The 16,659-nt window shown below is 47.9% G+C and overlaps 5 protein-coding genes across 5 annotated transcripts; 3 read left to right on the top strand and 2 right to left on the bottom strand.

Annotated features, from left to right (window-relative positions):
* Positions 1-3,943: 3,943 nt before the first annotated feature.
* Positions 3,944-7,962, top strand: BGW36DRAFT_425172 (uncharacterized protein; the record flags this gene model as incomplete). Its single annotated transcript, XM_046220077.1, has 2 exons — positions 3,944-4,155; positions 4,206-7,962. The coding sequence occupies 2 exons, from the start codon at positions 3,944-3,946 to the stop codon at positions 7,960-7,962; spliced, it is 3,969 nt and encodes a 1,322-aa protein (XP_046074048.1).
* Positions 7,963-8,072: 110 nt separating this feature from the next.
* On the bottom strand, positions 8,073-10,270 carry BGW36DRAFT_415440 (XRCC4-like factor-domain-containing protein). The gene is made up of 2 exons (XM_046219320.1): positions 9,271-10,270; positions 8,073-9,207 (listed from the first exon to the last, which is right to left on the bottom strand). The coding sequence occupies exons 1-2, from the start codon at positions 10,165-10,167 to the stop codon at positions 8,380-8,382; spliced, it is 1,725 nt and encodes a 574-aa protein (XP_046074049.1). The 5' UTR covers positions 10,168-10,270; the 3' UTR covers positions 8,073-8,379.
* Positions 10,271-10,511: 241 nt separating this feature from the next.
* BGW36DRAFT_357010 (putative cactin) lies at positions 10,512-12,377 on the top strand (the record flags this gene model as incomplete). Its single annotated transcript, XM_046213837.1, has 5 exons — positions 10,512-10,997; positions 11,050-11,508; positions 11,559-12,191; positions 12,254-12,286; positions 12,360-12,377. 5 exons carry the CDS (start codon positions 10,512-10,514, stop codon positions 12,375-12,377), a joined length of 1,629 nt encoding a protein of 542 aa, XP_046074050.1.
* Positions 12,378-13,246: 869 nt separating this feature from the next.
* Positions 13,247-14,569, top strand: BGW36DRAFT_425175 (uncharacterized protein; the record flags this gene model as incomplete). The annotated part of the gene is made up of 2 exons (XM_046220078.1): positions 13,247-14,080; positions 14,135-14,569. 2 exons carry the CDS (start codon positions 13,247-13,249, stop codon positions 14,567-14,569), a joined length of 1,269 nt encoding a protein of 422 aa, XP_046074051.1.
* Positions 14,570-15,768: 1,199 nt separating this feature from the next.
* Positions 15,769-16,432, bottom strand: BGW36DRAFT_425176 (putative 60S ribosomal protein L34; the record flags this gene model as incomplete). The annotated part of the gene is made up of 4 exons (XM_046220079.1): positions 15,769-15,969; positions 16,121-16,244; positions 16,323-16,336; positions 16,409-16,432. 4 exons carry the CDS (start codon positions 16,430-16,432, stop codon positions 15,769-15,771), a joined length of 363 nt encoding a protein of 120 aa, XP_046074052.1.
* Between the last annotated feature and the right edge of the window lie 227 nt (positions 16,433-16,659).

Below are 16,659 nucleotides of genomic sequence, written 5' to 3' on the forward strand. Positions count from 1 at the left end.
TTCCGACAGGCTGAGCCCAGCCCCAGTGCTTTGAAGAAACAATGTGAGTGGCTTCGCGGGACGGCAGACTGACCAACTGACCAACTGACCAACTGGACCGCACTGGTCGAGCCTAGATTTTCCAATGAGAACAAGAAGACTATCTTTCTAGCCCTTGCTCCGCCCACACCTCCCAGGCTTCCAGTGCATGCGCGCGCCGGGACGATGGCTTCAACAATCCGAATGGTACTTCGGCAAAGCTTGTCTGAGTACGCCGCCGCCTATGCGACCTGATTGGGTGCGTGCTGCTCAGATCTCCCACAGCGAATCCAGAATCTGACGGATCCCGTGAGCACCAGCGGATCTGGATGCTCTGGTCTGAGAACCCCAAGAAGTCACCAGATCGCCGCGATCGAATGCCAAACAAGAGCACGGCCTTCTAAAACCCAACAGTGAGTGATGAGTGATGAGTGATGAGTGACGTGCCCGGCGGGTAAGACACAGCAAGAGGGGAAGGGAACGGCGGTACTCTTCGCCACCATAAAACCCCAGCTTGTGGAGGCCGAGAAATGGAGCGATTTCAAGAAATGGAAATAAATTCCACGATCTACCCTTGCTCTTGTGCGCGGTCTTCGGGTATATGTACTGAGGGATGGATTGATCATCTTGTCTAATATTCCTTCGCCTTAGAATTTCGCCGGCACTGCTAGGATTGACTGGTCTTATTTAGACCATGTGAACTATAAGCCGCACACTTATGAGCTGTCTACTGCTACGACCACACAGCGAACTTACTGACTAGTTAACTAGCTCATACACTGACATACAGAGGAACGTCAAGAGTTGGAGACGATATTTCCAACTTCCAGGCCCTGCAAGACAGGCCATGACCAACTGGGCTAGGCCGCCCTGCAGCCTGCATGTTTTAGAAGTTTGAGCCTAAGCTCCTCCTTTTTATCCCGAGATCGTGGCGGCCACCAAACCCCTGGGACGCGTCCGGCCTGCCCCATCACTCGTGTCATACGTAGTTACTAGCTAGCGGGTCACTAATTACTCTGTCGTCAACTAACCATGCAAGTTACGAGTTACTACTAGTCTACTACTACTAGCTGACCAACATAGCTCCCAGAAAACCACAAATTTGGCCCTGGGTTTTTGTTTGGAAGGCTCCCAGAGGGGCAATAGACTAAAGGCGATGATCATGTTTATCACTATCGTCGAACTGTCGTCATTCTCCGGTCTTATTCAAGAATCGCTAGCTTATACATCCCGACATCCCGACATCGCCATCCAAATCCATTGTCACTCGGCGTAGTCTGCGACAAAGAAGTGCACGTTCTAGAACGCATCGCTACGGTATCACATTCACATGTGGTGTCTACCAATCTCGGCCCATCCCCAGTCTGCATGTTACACGCTTCTCGTGGCAGACATAGCCCGTCCTGCTCGCCATAATGTAGGCAATTTTACGCTTGCCATTGCCACTGCCATCTGTTGACTGGGATATCCCTGTGATCAATTACGAGAGGTAGAAAGAGAAAAAGAGCGGAAATGACGTTGCGGTGAGCGCTTTGAGTCTGAAACGTGGACAGATGAGACGGGTCGATCAGGCCCTGGTCGAGCATACTAGAATAAAGAGCGACTTGTGCTGTCTACAGTCTACTGATGTCTCGACACTGACTAATCCTCACCTTGGGCAACAATAGCATCTTGAGTTTTCTGCGCGCCGGGCTAGCGGTGTGGCTTGAGCCGGAAGCACTACTTCTTCTCAATGCACACTAAATAAATAGCCTAAGTGGAAAACAACAGGGAATCCAAGTTATCCAAGTCGTTTGATTCAACGGTAGTATGTCAGACAGCTGATGGGCCTGGTTTCCTCCTAAATTACCGCGGGCGGAGGCGGGAGACAACTCCGACAAAGCAAAAAGGTTTCCTTCCCTTTTCAACGAATTAATTTCTTGAATTAACAATAGGAACCATTATCGTTGGTTGTTTCATACGAAGAACTCCATACACATGCAGTAATTTCATTAAAAAGTGAAGTCGACGCATCTAGGATACTCACCTCCGTCCTGCAGCTGACCGCACACCGCTCCCAGTCCCCCAGTCCCCGGTTCCCAGCTTCACTGCATATTGATTGATCTGTTCGATGATATATAGCGGTCAGTGGCCGAACTAACTTTTCATTTCCGAGCCCATATCACTCTCCTGCATTATTCTTGTATTACGCATGCATCCTACTAGAAGGCCGTCTCCCAACTAGGCTTACTCCTCCTATGCATAACGATTCAATCCTCCCAATTTCGTGCGGGCTGCCGTCAGATGTTAATAGGATAAAGTACCAAAATGAGGTCATCTTGCACGTAACTAGATCCTTCAAATTTCCAAATTATCAATTCGGAGACTTTATGTTTCGGTTTCCGTGGCTTTGGTCTCATCCATCCTCGTACCTTGTGTTGGCTACCATTGGCCCAATTTTCGGAGGCTTGTGAATGTGAGGTATTTCATTTTCTATCAGCACTCCAAGCACAATAAGACACATGTAAAATTCTTCAGCAACCGGGAACAGTTGAACAATGATGGCCTCAGCTATAGACAGGGCTGTAGATTTCCTCCCCAATACCACATGTGCGACGCGCACTATATCCTTGTCCATGTGAGGCAGCATGGCTATTGTACCCGAGGAGAGCAACGGCAAGCCCTGAACCGCTAGCTGTCGGACTCCAAGCGAGCGAGACCACACCGATTGCGTCGATATGGGCCTAGCCCTTCAATGCAGAAAGTTATATTAATATTATTACTGCATTGTTGTATTTCGGCTTTTTGGATGTCGCGTGATGATGCGTGGTCCATGTAGATTAGACCTAGCAACCACTGCCGTTGTTACTACATACTACGGACTTGCCATACATGTAGAGTTGTAGATACGTGGATTGAGCTGGTCTCATGCATTGTTCTGTCACATGAATATTTGATTTTGATCCACCAGGTCATCGAATTCAAATGTCAATATTTCCAAGGAGTGACACTGAAGATTCAACGTTGTCTCGCATATGCATGGTTGTCTTATATATCTCCAATTGTAAAACTAACTACTACAGCGCTACCAGAGAAGTCTAGACTCCATGCAGATCGGGCATCTGGTACTATTACATATGTACATGTAGTGAGTGACTTATATCGCCATCTAATAGTCGATATCGCCACTAGTGCAACTCTGCCCTCCTCCATTATCAGATATGTAATATGTAATATATAGCATCGAAATAACTTGACGATAACACTGTTTCACGGCACACCGACTACTCGGTGTCACGAATAGAGATGAACGTGGTAAAGCATGATTTGTGTCTGGAGACTCTATTGCATGGTACTCCCTCTGGTTAGCCGCGCCACGACAGATCGATCATATCCTTGGCGACGTGCTGACTGCCAGCTATTGGCCAATGGGTGATTTCATGGTGGCCATCGAAAGACCGTGGCACTTGGTGTTGCTCATCGCAGCGATGATGAGGCATGTCAGTGTCAGTGTTGGTGCATGCAAGCCCTAGGTCTGATCTCCACGGCCCGAGCCCGCTGAATATGCTGCGACATTGCATATGCCAGATGGACATCGAGCAGAAAAGAGCTCAGAGGGAGGAGTGAGAGAGCGGGGGGAGACGGCAGTATTAGGCGGTGAGAGCTATGTCCCAGCCGGGCATCCGAGCTTCCCCAGAGTCGCCCAGTTGCCTTGATCGATCCACCATCACACTCATCTCCGCTGTGCTGTGCTTACACTCGTGCTATTTTTGTGTTGCCAACGCCTTCCCACACTCCGATCTTCTGTTCCATCCGACGTCTCAGCCCTGTCCGTCGTGTGACCCCCTAGGCTTGCATCTGTCTCGGTTCCAACAGGAGACCAGTGATGGATCCCCCTCCATTCTGATCCCCATGCTGCACCGCCAGCCTCAAATAAGAGGTCACCATGGCAGATCCACCCTTCTCCTCGACCCCTCCGCCGCCGCCGCCAGTGTCTCAAGCTCAGGGCCACAGAGTCTATGCCAACAGAGCCACCAGTGCTCTAGCTCGGCTCGCCCAGCCCTTCCTCGGTTCACGTCCACCCAGTCCGACTGATAGTGCCGGCGGCTTGCCTGAGGATGGGCTTCACAGCGCCCGCATGTCGCGATCCAAATCCTTGTAAGCCCTGTTCCAGACCAGCGCCGACGCTTTTACTTACGAGAGAACAGACCTGGGCAATCTCAGACGGTGACGCATCGAACGGGCCTGTCCATCGCCTCATTGGACATTTCTCCGCAGAAGACACACGCGATCATTGCTGGCCGGGAGATCTTTAAGACCATTCGTGTATCTGCCGACGGATCTTCGGAAGAGTTCAACCTTCGCGATGCTATCATAAAATACTCCTCCAAAAAGCAAGTGCCCGCTAGTCTCACGTCAAAGATTAAGGATCAGCTGGAAGTCAAAGATGTCAAATGGTCGCATGGCGAATTCGACACTTGCATCGCAACGGCTGCGGGGAATGGCCGTGTTATCGTCTATGACTTGCAGCGTGCAGGATTAGAGCTTTCTCGACTCAATGGCCACAGCCGTCAAGTTCATAGGCTGGCTTTCAATCCGCACCGCCCGGCATGGCTTCTTTCAGGCAGCCAAGACAGCACAATCCGAATGTGGGATCTCCGGTCCGCTACTTCGTCTGCTACCATTTCAAGTATCTCTCGCTATAGCAGCAATAGTGATGCAGTTCGCGATATCAGATGGTCTCCAGGCGACGGTACCATGTTTGCTACTGCTACAGACAGTGGGGCTATTCAATGTTGGGATTATCGTCAAACAAAAGGTCCCCTACTGAGAATCGCTGCTCATGAAAAGCCATGCTACTCCGTTGACTGGCATCCGGATGGTAAGCATATTGTCAGTGGTGGTACGGATAAGAATGTCAAAGTCTGGGATTTCTCCTCGGCAGCCGAACGGAGACAGAAACCAACATTTCAATTTCGAACACCGCAATCTGTGGCTAATGTGAGATGGCGTCCACCTATTTGGGTCGCCGACTCTGATGATGCAGGTGATTGGCAATCTACAGAATTAATCACTTCTTACGAAAAGGATGACCCACGTATCCATCTTTGGGACCTACGTCGCCCACATATCCCCCAACGAGAGATTGATCGTTATGATACCTCAGCTGCTGACCTTCTTTGGCGATCAAAGGATCTCCTGTGGACTGTTGGCGAGGCGGGGGCATTCACACAGACGGATATACGGTTCGCCCCTCAAGTACTTAATAGACGCCCAATGTGTGCGATTTCTTGGAGTCCGACTGGCGAAGTTATCGCCATTACACAGAAGCGACCTCGCCAGCGAAGTTTTGGTGTTGGAAACTCCGATTTCTTCCCTCTTCATAACGACAGAGAACGAAGCCTTGAAGGACTTACTAGCCAAAGCTTTATAGATGGTACTCTTGATGAATTTGCCGCCTTAAATCAAAAGCCGACGAAGGTATCGGCCTCGAGAACTTCCAAGTCTTTAGGAAATACGCCACCCGGCCCAGAAGCACGACCGGTGGTTGTTCCTCTACAGAAGATATTGGCAGAGAATGATGTGCAATTACCGCATCAGCTGGGAGCAATTGGACAAGTCACCGGTGTCGCATCCGATGCTGCAGTTTTTCGTTATCTAGCCGAGCAGTATGCTCCTTTGATGAAAGATGGCGGGCAAACTTTCCGCCCTGAGCATCAAACGAGATCTCTGCTAGATGATCTAGATCGCAATGCAGAGCAGGCTGAGAAAGTGGGGCTTCACCGACTAGCTCAGACATGGAGTATTGTTAAATTCGCAGTGGTGCAGGAACTGGAGCTTCGTGCCGAGGATAGGCGTAAGAAGCGAATGGAGACCACGAATAATAATCGCAAAACAAGATCTCCCAACTCACATGCAGCTGACTGGACTCGTGTGACTGAAGGCTCGAAATCAGGGAAGATGAAATCTCATTTGTTCAAGGGTGTGATCGACACAGAAGGGCACCGTCGCAGGGCGCCGGATATCGAGAGTACATCAAATATGACTACTCCTCTCGCACAACCTTTACCCGACTCTCCGTCTGCTATACCTTTCTCCTCGTCCTCTCAGGTGGCTTCTTTATCGGAAGATTTAGTTGATTTGCAACCTTTACCACCCTCGGTTATGAGTTCGCACTATAGCAATACGAACACAACTGAACTTGCAGGTATGCGCCGAATGGAGCGCCAGGAATCTGAGTCCAGTGACTACGCTCTTACTTATTCCATGAGCTTGACGTCAGAACAAGCTAAAGAGCCCCAATTCGATGACTTGGATGGGGACCAGAGATCTGCACCTCGGGCGATAGCTGGCCGCGCCGTCTGGCGTCGAAATGCGCCCAATGAGTTCGTAGCTAAAGAGGGGTCAGAGGATGACTATGAGCAAAGAGTTGAAAGTAAAAAGGCTTTACTTCGTGACTACAAGATGCCACCAAAAAAAGTACTCAATCTAGAGTCTCTTGCCAGGGAATCAAACCGCCCGACCCGCCCCGGACCATATCCTCGACATGATTCCAATGAGAGTTTTCCAATGTTTTCGGCTTCTACTGATAGTTCTCACCGTACCAAATCGATTGAGATCTCGTTCTCCCCTCGAACTAATGCTGCGACATTCAGAAGGGATAGTACTGGATGGGAAACGGAAGAAGAACCAATCATCGAGGAGGAAGAATTCACAACTTATGAGCCAGCGAATGGCCACGAAAAGAAAACGCACAAAGCAGGATCTTCCCTTGACGCTTCTTTACCTGATGTAAACAACAAAATTCATCTTGAGCGACCGTCAAGTCCAGTTCCCTTGGTAGTGGAGTCTAATAATCTAAATAATGGTGACGATGCTCCAAAAAGTGTGGAGCCAGCAGGGGACAGCGATTTTTTGGCCATTCCGTTGACCCCGGAGATTACCGCAAGTAAGCCGTGGAGTGCACAGGTAATTCTCCGAGAAGCAATACGACACTTTTATACTAGTGCTGCTGTGGATACGCAAATGGCAGCCCACCTCCTTCATAAGATGCAGTTGCTATTTGAAAACTGTGAAAGCATTTTGCCATATGACGAATGCCAGCATGTTTTCAAAATGTATAACGAACAGCTCCTTCGCCATTCTATGCATGTCGAAGCTGCTGAGCTTCGCAACTTTTGCTTCTCACTATTTCCAGCAGTGTACGAATATGCCCAGACAGAAACATTCATCAATCTCTACTGCCTGACGTGCAGAAAACCATTTGAAAACCCCGTCAAGGATAATCGGCGATGCTACCGGTGTCAGACACCGCAAAACTCGTGCCCGGTTTGTCTCAATCTCGAACCACCTCTCGAATGGATCGAACCCGAGCCTATAGATAATGACTTCAATAATGACGAATTTGAACTTGGTTCGACTATGTCCTTCGGGTCGGACATGACAGCACCTTTTCCAGAATCTGATCATCAGGCTTATGTTCCTTCTCGATCCCTCGGCTCAGGCCTATGGTCATGGTGTCAAGGCTGTGGACATGGCGGACATCTGGCTTGCATGAAGAAATGGCTTGGCGATATTGAACTCAGTGAAGGCGGCTGTCCTACGCCTGGGTGTGTACACGATTGTGGGCCCGGTCCCAGACGTCAAGAAGGCCGTGATTCGTCTCAAAATGCCGCACTTAGCCGCAAATTCACCTCAAATATTGCCAAAAGAGACTCTTGGGTGACTGGCGAGAGCAGAGCTGTAGAGAAAGTACGAGGCATGCTGACCTCGGCGCCTTCGTCTGCTGGTGCAGGAGCAAGCGGTAGTACCGCTGCTACTGGTCTCACTACATCGGCTGGGACTGGTGGTGGCGGAACTATGTCGCCTAAGAAAGTCAGGTTGATAACGCCAGTTGAACAAGGAAAACGCAAGAGCGTTAGCACTCAAAGTCGAGAATCAACGTCGGATCCTTTCCCGGATTGATTCAGTTGACATATTTGGTTCGGTTGTTCGTTTTCGATATACCCCTGTATTATATTTTGAAATTTCCAAAATAATTTTATACCATATCTTCAATTACACTACATTTACCTATGGTCACTTAGACCCCAGAAATCCCTCTTAGAACCTGTTGGCAATTTTCGGTAGCATAAATGTGCACTTATCTACATCAATTGATGTAGCCTGTAAATATTATATCTTGAACATTGCATATCAACAGTTGATTAGCCCACGTTCAACACCAGTGGACAATTGATCTCTACTGGATCAACATTTGAATACGTATCAAATATCTGGGTATCACGCACAAGCAAGAAAACCAAAAAACAAAAAATAAAACCTAGAAGATGTTGACTACTTCTCGGCTAAAACTCTTGCTAAGTCTCGAAGAAACACTAATCAAAACTTTCTCTTCTTCTTTTGAGGTGCCTTACTTCTTGCATCCAACTGTCTCTTCAATTCTTCACGTTTCTTATCTGCCCTTTGCTGTGCGGACAATTCTTCCTCGGGCTCACTTGATGGAAGCTTCTTTGGTATCGGTGAAGGCGATTTGGAAGTTGTGAATCTCGGCAATGATGATTTTTGGAGTTTCAGCTTTGCTGGTGTAGTTTTCGGCGCTGAGTCCAAGTCGTCGCCCTCGTCTTCTGACGCAGTTATACCTTCCTTCACTGAGATTGTCTCTCGTAGAGGCAGGCCGGTAATGGGGGGTTTCTTTTTGGCTCCAATAGTACCTAGCTTTTTGGGCGGTTGGGTAGGCATTGTTTTTGCGCTTGCTTGTTGGGGAGACTCGTGTCTTAGCGGCTCTGTTACGGGCTCTGGTTTCTTGCCACCTATTTTTCCTAGTCCGCCTTTTCGTTTCGGCATTACAGGCTTTTCATTTGCACTGGATGGTATGCGGTGTGTTTCTCTCCAGGGAGATACAGAGTCGCTTTCGGTTTCTTCGTCAGCGGGAGGGATATTAGACAGCTTGGGTGCATCTGTGGAAGTAGTAGAAGCTGGTGATGGAGGTGATTCGCTTCGAGATAATTGAGTAGTAACTCGAGATGCCCCTATTCGACCGAGCCCTTTCACCTGCTGCTTCTTCTGTTGAGGGCCAGGCGGGCTGCGTTCCTTCTTGGAAACAGGCTCGACTTCTTCATCTGATTCGGTACTAGCATGATCATCTTCGATTGGTTTCTCGTTTGTTGTCGCATTATCACGTCTCAGGTGAGGAGGGGTTTTCTGGCGCTGAATTTATTATTAATATTACAAATTCCGGTAGATATCGAAATCTTGAATTGTAGCACTTGCCTGAAATTCACCTTCGTCCTCAGTGCTATCGTCCACGCCAAGGGTTTCTTGCTCAAACTTCTTAGCAGTGGGCAGGTTTGATTGAACTGGAGGCTGTTCTTTTTGTGAGAGTTGTCTGAAACTGGTCTTTTTTTCACTCAGACGTTGCCACCATGGCTGCCCAGCAAACTGGAGGTCATTGGAAGCAGCTAGCCCGAGAAACTTGGATGTTTGATCGACAATACTTCCCGCAGTCATCGCATCCAACTCTCCGGACGGGATTTCCTTCCGCCATTCAGCCTCATCAAACCTTGCAGCTCCTTTGACATGTTTGAGTAAATCCGATATCCTAGGGTTAGCACCGCGAGGACCAGCAACGCCCGGGAATATGTCCGCCAACTGGGAAGCGTCGATCTTGTCAAAGATCTTGGATAAAATTTTGTCCTTGTCAGCTAGTGGACCCAGCAGTTCTCTCTCGCGTTTCTGATGCTCCCCTTCACTTTTCAGCAAAGGCAGAAGGAGATGCCGGGTGAACTCAGCGGGGCTTTCCAAAGAAAGCACGAAGGTCCACTTCAACGGATTCAGCCCGCGTGGGAGCTGCGTGGTCGTGGTGACTTCAAGCAAGTTTGGCTCGCGGCTAGATGCCACGTCTACACCGCTAGATGCAACTGCTTCAAGGGCATCCCGGATCTTCTGCAGGAACACGTCAAACTGGGTAGCGTCCTCACTAGGGTCGATGCTTGTCTCAGCGTCTTCTGCTTTCTGCAGGATCTCTTTGTGACTCAGTCGTTCAGACCATATGTAGGTGAGATCTGTGAGATAGAACTCATAGGCCTGTGAGGTGGCAATGAATCTATACAGAAGGGGAGGTATAGGTGCACGGGTAGAAGACGGAAGTTTATTCCATCGCTGCGGCATTTCTTCTCTCCGTGCTATTTGAGAGAAGAGTAATATGAAAGAGAATAATAATGCAATGCTCCCAATTAAATATTCTACAAGGGGAAGAGATATACGCAGATGTCGTGAAGTTTACGTCCAGGCTTACAGTAGGGCAGTTGCGCGGTTATCCTGGCCAGCGCTGGCGCCTATGCGCGCCAATCACAGCTACTGCTAGGACGCGTTTTCTCTGACCGCCCGCGCGAGAGAACCTGTTGTCACAAGTTGTTCTTCTGGCAGTTAGCTGCTCTTCATTCAACCCCTCCAGTCTATCTTCATACTCTGCCTTATCCTCAAGAAGGAGAAAGGGAATTTTAGGTACTGAAATGTCTACATACGATTCTGGTCGGACTGGCTCGAAAAGGAGCAGATCTCGATCTCCGCCACCATGGAAGCGCTCCGAGAAGATTCCCCGCCGAGACGAAAGACATCAGTGGAACAATTCGAGTAATGGATCAGGCCAACAGTTTAGGAGGGATCAAACACGTCTGAATCAGCTGCAGGAGGACGAGCAACTGCGGCAATGGGTAGCCCAGGAAGATACCTTCGTGCTCAAGCAGGCGAAGAAGAAGGCGGAAATTCGCGTTAAAGAAGGACGTGCGAAACCTATCGACTGGCTGGCTGTCACGCTGCGTGTGATTGACCCTACGAGGAATCCGTTAGAGGATGAAATACCAGACTCCGATTTGGATCTTATTGATCCGGAAGGCGTTTTCGAGGGCTTGTCACCCACACAGCTGGCAGAGTTGGAAAAGGATATTGACACGTTTTTGAACCTTGAGACTGCCTCTAAAAATCGTGACTTTTGGAAGGTAAGTTGGTGTAATCATTTATTTCTGGGTCATGATGTTCACGTTGTTGCAGACTATGAAGATCGTATGTCGAGATCGTCTCAAGGTTTCGGCGCCTGAAGGACGGGTGCTCAACTCGGTTGCCGCCGATATTAACAAAATTCTCAGTCCCAAAACATTTGAGCAGTTAGAAACTTTAGAGTCTCAGGTTAAACGAAAGCTGAATTCGAACGAGCCAATCGATACTGATTATTGGGAGGAACTCTTGCGTAGCTTAACTGTTTGGAAGGCCAGAGCCAAGCTCAAGAAGGTATTCCAGGCAGTTATTGAAGGACGAGTGCGGGTTCTTCGCAAGCAACAACAAGAAGAAGCAGAGTCTGTGCGAGTCAAACTGACGCCTGTTGCGCCCGTAGTCAACGAAGTTGTGGAATCAATAAATGCAGCAAACATTGATCCGGAGCCTTTACTACAGCTACGACCTGAAGATAAAGCACTAGAGATAATAGAGGAATCAGAATTCCTGAAACAAGTGGTTCGTTCGCACCCTAGGACTTATATCATTCCCGGGCTAACGTGAAATAGACCCAAGAACGCCGTAAAGTCCTAAAAATGGGATTCGTACCACTACGACAAAAGAATACGGACAAAATGGCCGCGCCAACTCCTTCACAGGTCATCAATCCTGGATCTCCTACCGCCGGTGTACTAGGTCGTTTTTCCGCAATGCCAAATGAAGATTTTTCACAAGCTACTAAAGCTTTGTACGAGCGCGAGGTTGCGAGAGGCGTGAGCGAGAATGAAGAAATATTCACTGCTGAAGAAGCAGTCAATAGCTCATCTCAAATGCAGTGGGCCAATAAATACCGCCCTCGAAAACCTCGGTATTTCAACCGCGTACAGATGGGATACGAGTGGAACAAATACAACCAAACGCATTATGACCATGATAATCCTCCACCAAAGGTAGTCCAGGGTTATAAGTTCAACATATTCTACCCTGACCTTATCGATAAAGTAAGGGCGCCTACGTATCGTATCGAGCGAGAAAACGGACGGAAGCGCGGCCAATCTTTCGTGAAAGCTGGAGAAGAGGACACATGTCTCATTCGATTCATTGCAGGACCTCCATACGAGGATATTGCATTTCGTATAGTGGATCGAGAATGGGATTATAGCGCGAAGAGGGACCGAGGGTTCAAAAGCAGCTTCGACAAGGTATGACCATATTCGTTGTTTCTTCAATATTCCATACGTTCTTCTAACGCGGTGTCTTATAGGGTATCCTTCAACTCCATTTCCAATTCAAGAAGGTTCGTTTCCTATTTCCTCGTTTTAGCTCAACCAGCAAGCGTGTGATGTGATCTGTACTAACTTTATCCACAGATCTACTACCGCAAGTAGAATGTCATACCACCCCATCACAGAATCGACGAGCTTTTCAAACTAGATACAAACAGTCAATACAATACGATACAAAGAAGGGAACCAAAGATACCTGCCATCGTAAGCGAAACTAGAAGATAAACCCCCTTTCTAGGAATGTTGATTTACGTCAGCGCGGGACGCATAGAATGCCGGGAGGTCCTAAGTTATTTGCGACAACTCGCATGAGCTCCTTTTATCTGGCTCCAGCTTCTACAGGAATCAATTTGTTGTACAATACTAAACCAAACAAGTTGGACTGCGTCTCTTTCTGAAGAATCAACACCGATTTCTTGCCTCCACCAATCGGGTAGCGGCATCACGTACTGACCGACTTCGGAATATGCTCTCGGGATTTCATTTCATTTGCTCTTTCCCAGCTGTATCTGATTCTCTAGGGCATGATCCTGGAAGTACTTTGCTTGTCGTGTGGGGAGGCTGGTGCTGTAGTGTTACGACACTAACCCAGGACTCCGATTGACAACAAGCTTGCGGCTCAAACTTGGCTCTTCCTTGTACTTCTCTCTTCGCTGTCCAATACTCCAAGACAATTATTGCAATATAGATTCTTTGTTTATTCTTTCCTGACCACAATCTGGCAGGCGGTGTGCGGCTTGAGAGATGTATGGCGTCCTCTACATGTACCACGATATGCACAAATGCAGGTTTCCTTCGATCTCAGCCTGCCGTAATATGAATCTCCTAGTTTCATGATTCGCAATGCCTATAATCTTGTATTTTCTGGCTCTACTTTCTCGCCTTGTCCCTAGATCACTTCTCGCAGGATCGATACTGTTATTCGACTATACCTCTCCTTGCGAATATTACTAAATCCTCAAAGACATAAGATGGAGCAGCGAGAAAGGCACCAGCAAGACCAAGATGACTTTCAGCGGCGAGACGACAGACTGACCTCACAAGCTATGGCATTTCCCACGCGTGGCTCGATGTATTATCTACCAGACGAGATGCTCATGGCTAACCCGCCAGTTGTCAGTAACTCCAATCCAATGATGCCCTCGCTATTCCGAACCGAACCCCCGTCCAACTACTCTACAGTTTCGATGCTAGATATGTCTTCAGGAAGTCCTCTCTGGCATGACTCCTCTATGACCGATCCATGGATGATGGCTCTTCCGGGGTGTAGCCTATATCTGGATACCCAGAACCCTGTGTGGGATCAGTCACTATACAGGAGTCCATCAACTGAGAATATGCTTCTAGGAATAGAGCCTCTTGAGCAGCAGCCTTTTCTACCAAAAGAGCAAGAAGGAAGCATATCTGGAAGATTCCCAACGAATTATACGCATATGCCGACTCAGATGCAGGGCATATACGACCCACCTAACGATTTCGTGGGATCCATGGAGAATACGATGTTCCTGGAGCCTGGTTCAGCACTGGAGTCCTCTAGCAGAACCAGAGAAACCACCTCCTTGACGCCTTCAGCGACACATACAAGAACCGAAGATATATCAACGGAGGGAATACGGATGAGTCAGATTGATAATCACGATAAGCCTTACGCCTACCTCATCTACGAGGCGCTTCGTTCTGCAGAAGGCCACAGGTTGACACTACAAGGAATTTATCGCTGGTTCGAAGAGAATACAAACAAAGGCAACGATTCAAATTCTAAAGGCTGGCAGAACAGCGTCCGACATAACCTGTCCATGAATGCTGTATGTTTTTGCAACTCCATTGAAATTCCTTTGCCTACTAATTCACAAAAAAAGGGATTCGTCATGCAAAACGAGCCAGCTTCGCCCGGAAACCCGAAAACTAGCTATTGGACGCTCACAGAGGAAGCTATTCAGAAAGGCATACATTCCACAACACGGTATCGTACTGTCGGTTTGAAGAAAGCCACAAAGTCTGAAATTTCCTCGCCGCGCCGTCGAGAATCTGGAAGGAAAGGAGGGAAAGCATCAGCCAAGCTCCGACGCATCGGTCACGAGTCTCTCGAGTATAGTGGTTACCAAAAATTTGCAAGTTCCAGTTCCAGAATCGTGTGCCAGAAATATGGGCAAATTGCGGCCACAGAGCCGGCAAATTCGCTTTCACAGATGCCGACCATGTCTAACATTGCACCATTCTATGCTGTTGATCCAAGCGTTGTAACCAATCTGTCCACTTCGACTCACGTGCGGAGCGATACCGAGAACCACTAGCTACAACTTGCTAGGGAGAGTGAGCAGGGAAACTCAAAAAGTGCATATCGGGATACAAACACTTAGGTATCTGCTCTAGATTTGTTAGGAATTTGAATGTGGTATTTCGCGCGATCTCTCGTTATGGGGCAGGGTATCTTGATGCGAACACAACTTTTGTGCGGAAGAAATGGAGTTTACACAGTGGTTGGGAATTAATCATAATCGCATTAATAACGTGTTTGTTTGCTTGTTTTAGACAGTCTATGCGGTTACACTGGATCAAATCTAAACTCGATGTCAGGCGAGGCCGCAAAGGACTATAGTCCATTCGTATGTCCGTCATTACTGGTCTGACAGTAACAATTTGTCCTACGGAACCACGTTTCTCTCTGTGTTCCGGATTTCTTCTATATACCTTCCAGACTCCAGTATTTGTAATAAATCGCCGGACAATGCTGGCCTTGCTTTGTATTGTTCAATGCTTCAACAATCCTATTGTTTCACACTAATCTATCTATGTGTAACCTTCTCACGAGCCTTGAAAATGGAGATATGCTGATAGTAAAACATCGTAAGTTGAAATACTCACGGTGTTCTGGAATTACAGCTCATTCTGAATTTGAGCGTGTACAGGCAGCGCATACTTATAGTAGTCCTGATACATTTTGGAGACAGTGTCTTGGATACAGCGTTCATTTCAAATTAATTAATAGTGACTTGGTGTAGTACTTCTTTACAGGGAAAATAATAATATGATAAGGGCATAAGGCAAGGCAAGGAAATTGCGTTGGTCTAATTCTCTTAGGCACGTTTGAAGTTGGTCCTCAAACCCGAACTCCAGCGACATATACTACGAATCAAAAACTCTACATTTGTGAAAAGACATTGTAAATCATTATCAGCAGATATTGTACTTTTTCATATCGGTGACAATTGTGGACAACCGGTCCAATTAAGAAAGACGGAGACCCATGAAGAAGCTCGCCCAGATTCGCCGAAGGTCATACCATGTATAAAAAATGCAAAGTAAAACACTTATGACCACGAAACCTGTTGCAAGACGAGAGGCTATTCGTTTCTGATAGCGACCATATTGTATCTGGCCAGATCCCAGAAGCGTTCCTCTAAAACACTCAGTTTTTCGTGATTTTTGCTCCACATCCCTCCTACAGCTGATTCCAAAAGTGCAACCATAACATCATTCTATTGTTCATAGTTTACCGCTTGCGGGAGGCAGACTTCTCCTTCTCTTGCGACTCCTTGAGGACCTTCTTGACAATCTTTTGCTCCTCGATCAGGAAAGCACGGACAATGCGGTCCTTGACGCAGTTGCCGCAGCGAGAACCACCGTAGGCACGAGAGACGTTCTTGCGAGGGCGGGAGACCTGGGCGTATTCACGAGGGCGGAGAGCGGGGACCTGCAATCAATTTGATCAGAATTTCCTTCCACGTTATTTTGTCGCAAATATATATCACATGTAAAATCTAGGTTTCGCAGCAAAATTCGACCGGCCACAGATTTATTGTCGTCGAAAACGAATAGCAAAGCAACTGGAAGGTGGTACTCACACCAGGGAGCTTGACGCCGCAGTCACCGCACTTGGGAGCAGTACCCTTCTTCTTGATGTGCAAGTACCGAAGGTTGCCGCCAGGGGTCTTAATAATGCGGACACGGTTGGACCTTGTGTTGTAACTATATCATCGAATTCATCATTAGTATATCGTGGTCTGTCGTCGTTTCGTCAACGAAAGTGCGAAGGTCAGTTCTTACGGGTTCCGTCTGCGCTGTGATTGAAAATCAAAAATTAGCATAAGTCGTCCATTATACTATCGATTTTGGAGAAAGTAGTTACTCACGTATTGCAATCTTGCGTTCGCCATTGTGACTGTCCTCGAATACAATTGTCGACGTTCGGGCAATCAACGGCGCTGTCGTGTTGGCGTTGTCGTCGAAATTTCCAAGTAGAAGGATGATTGTGTGGGCTTTTTCGCATCCGCACTAGGGCTGTTTGGCGAACGCGCTAACTGTTCCGAGAATAGCGCTCCCTGAACTTTCGTCAGACACCGCCTGCCGATCTGGGACTAGCGCAAACGCCTGAGTCGCGAAG

The sequence above is a fragment of the Talaromyces proteolyticus genome (genome assembly GCF_021365285.1).
Source record: "Talaromyces proteolyticus strain PMI_201 chromosome Unknown BGW36scaffold_4, whole genome shotgun sequence".
In the NCBI taxonomy this organism is placed as follows: domain Eukaryota; kingdom Fungi; phylum Ascomycota; class Eurotiomycetes; order Eurotiales; family Trichocomaceae; genus Talaromyces; species Talaromyces proteolyticus.

What these genes read in the sequence shown, in the direction of transcription:
- BGW36DRAFT_415440 (XM_046219320.1), bottom strand. Translation starts at nt 10,167, where the DNA reads ATGCCGCAGCGATGGAATAAACTTCCGTCTTCTACCCGTGCACCTATA. An exon ending in AGGACGAAGGTGAATTTCAG is followed by an intron (nt 9,208 to 9,270) that starts GCAAGTGCTACA and finishes TAATAAATTCAG; the next exon opens with CGCCAGAAAACCCCTCCTCA.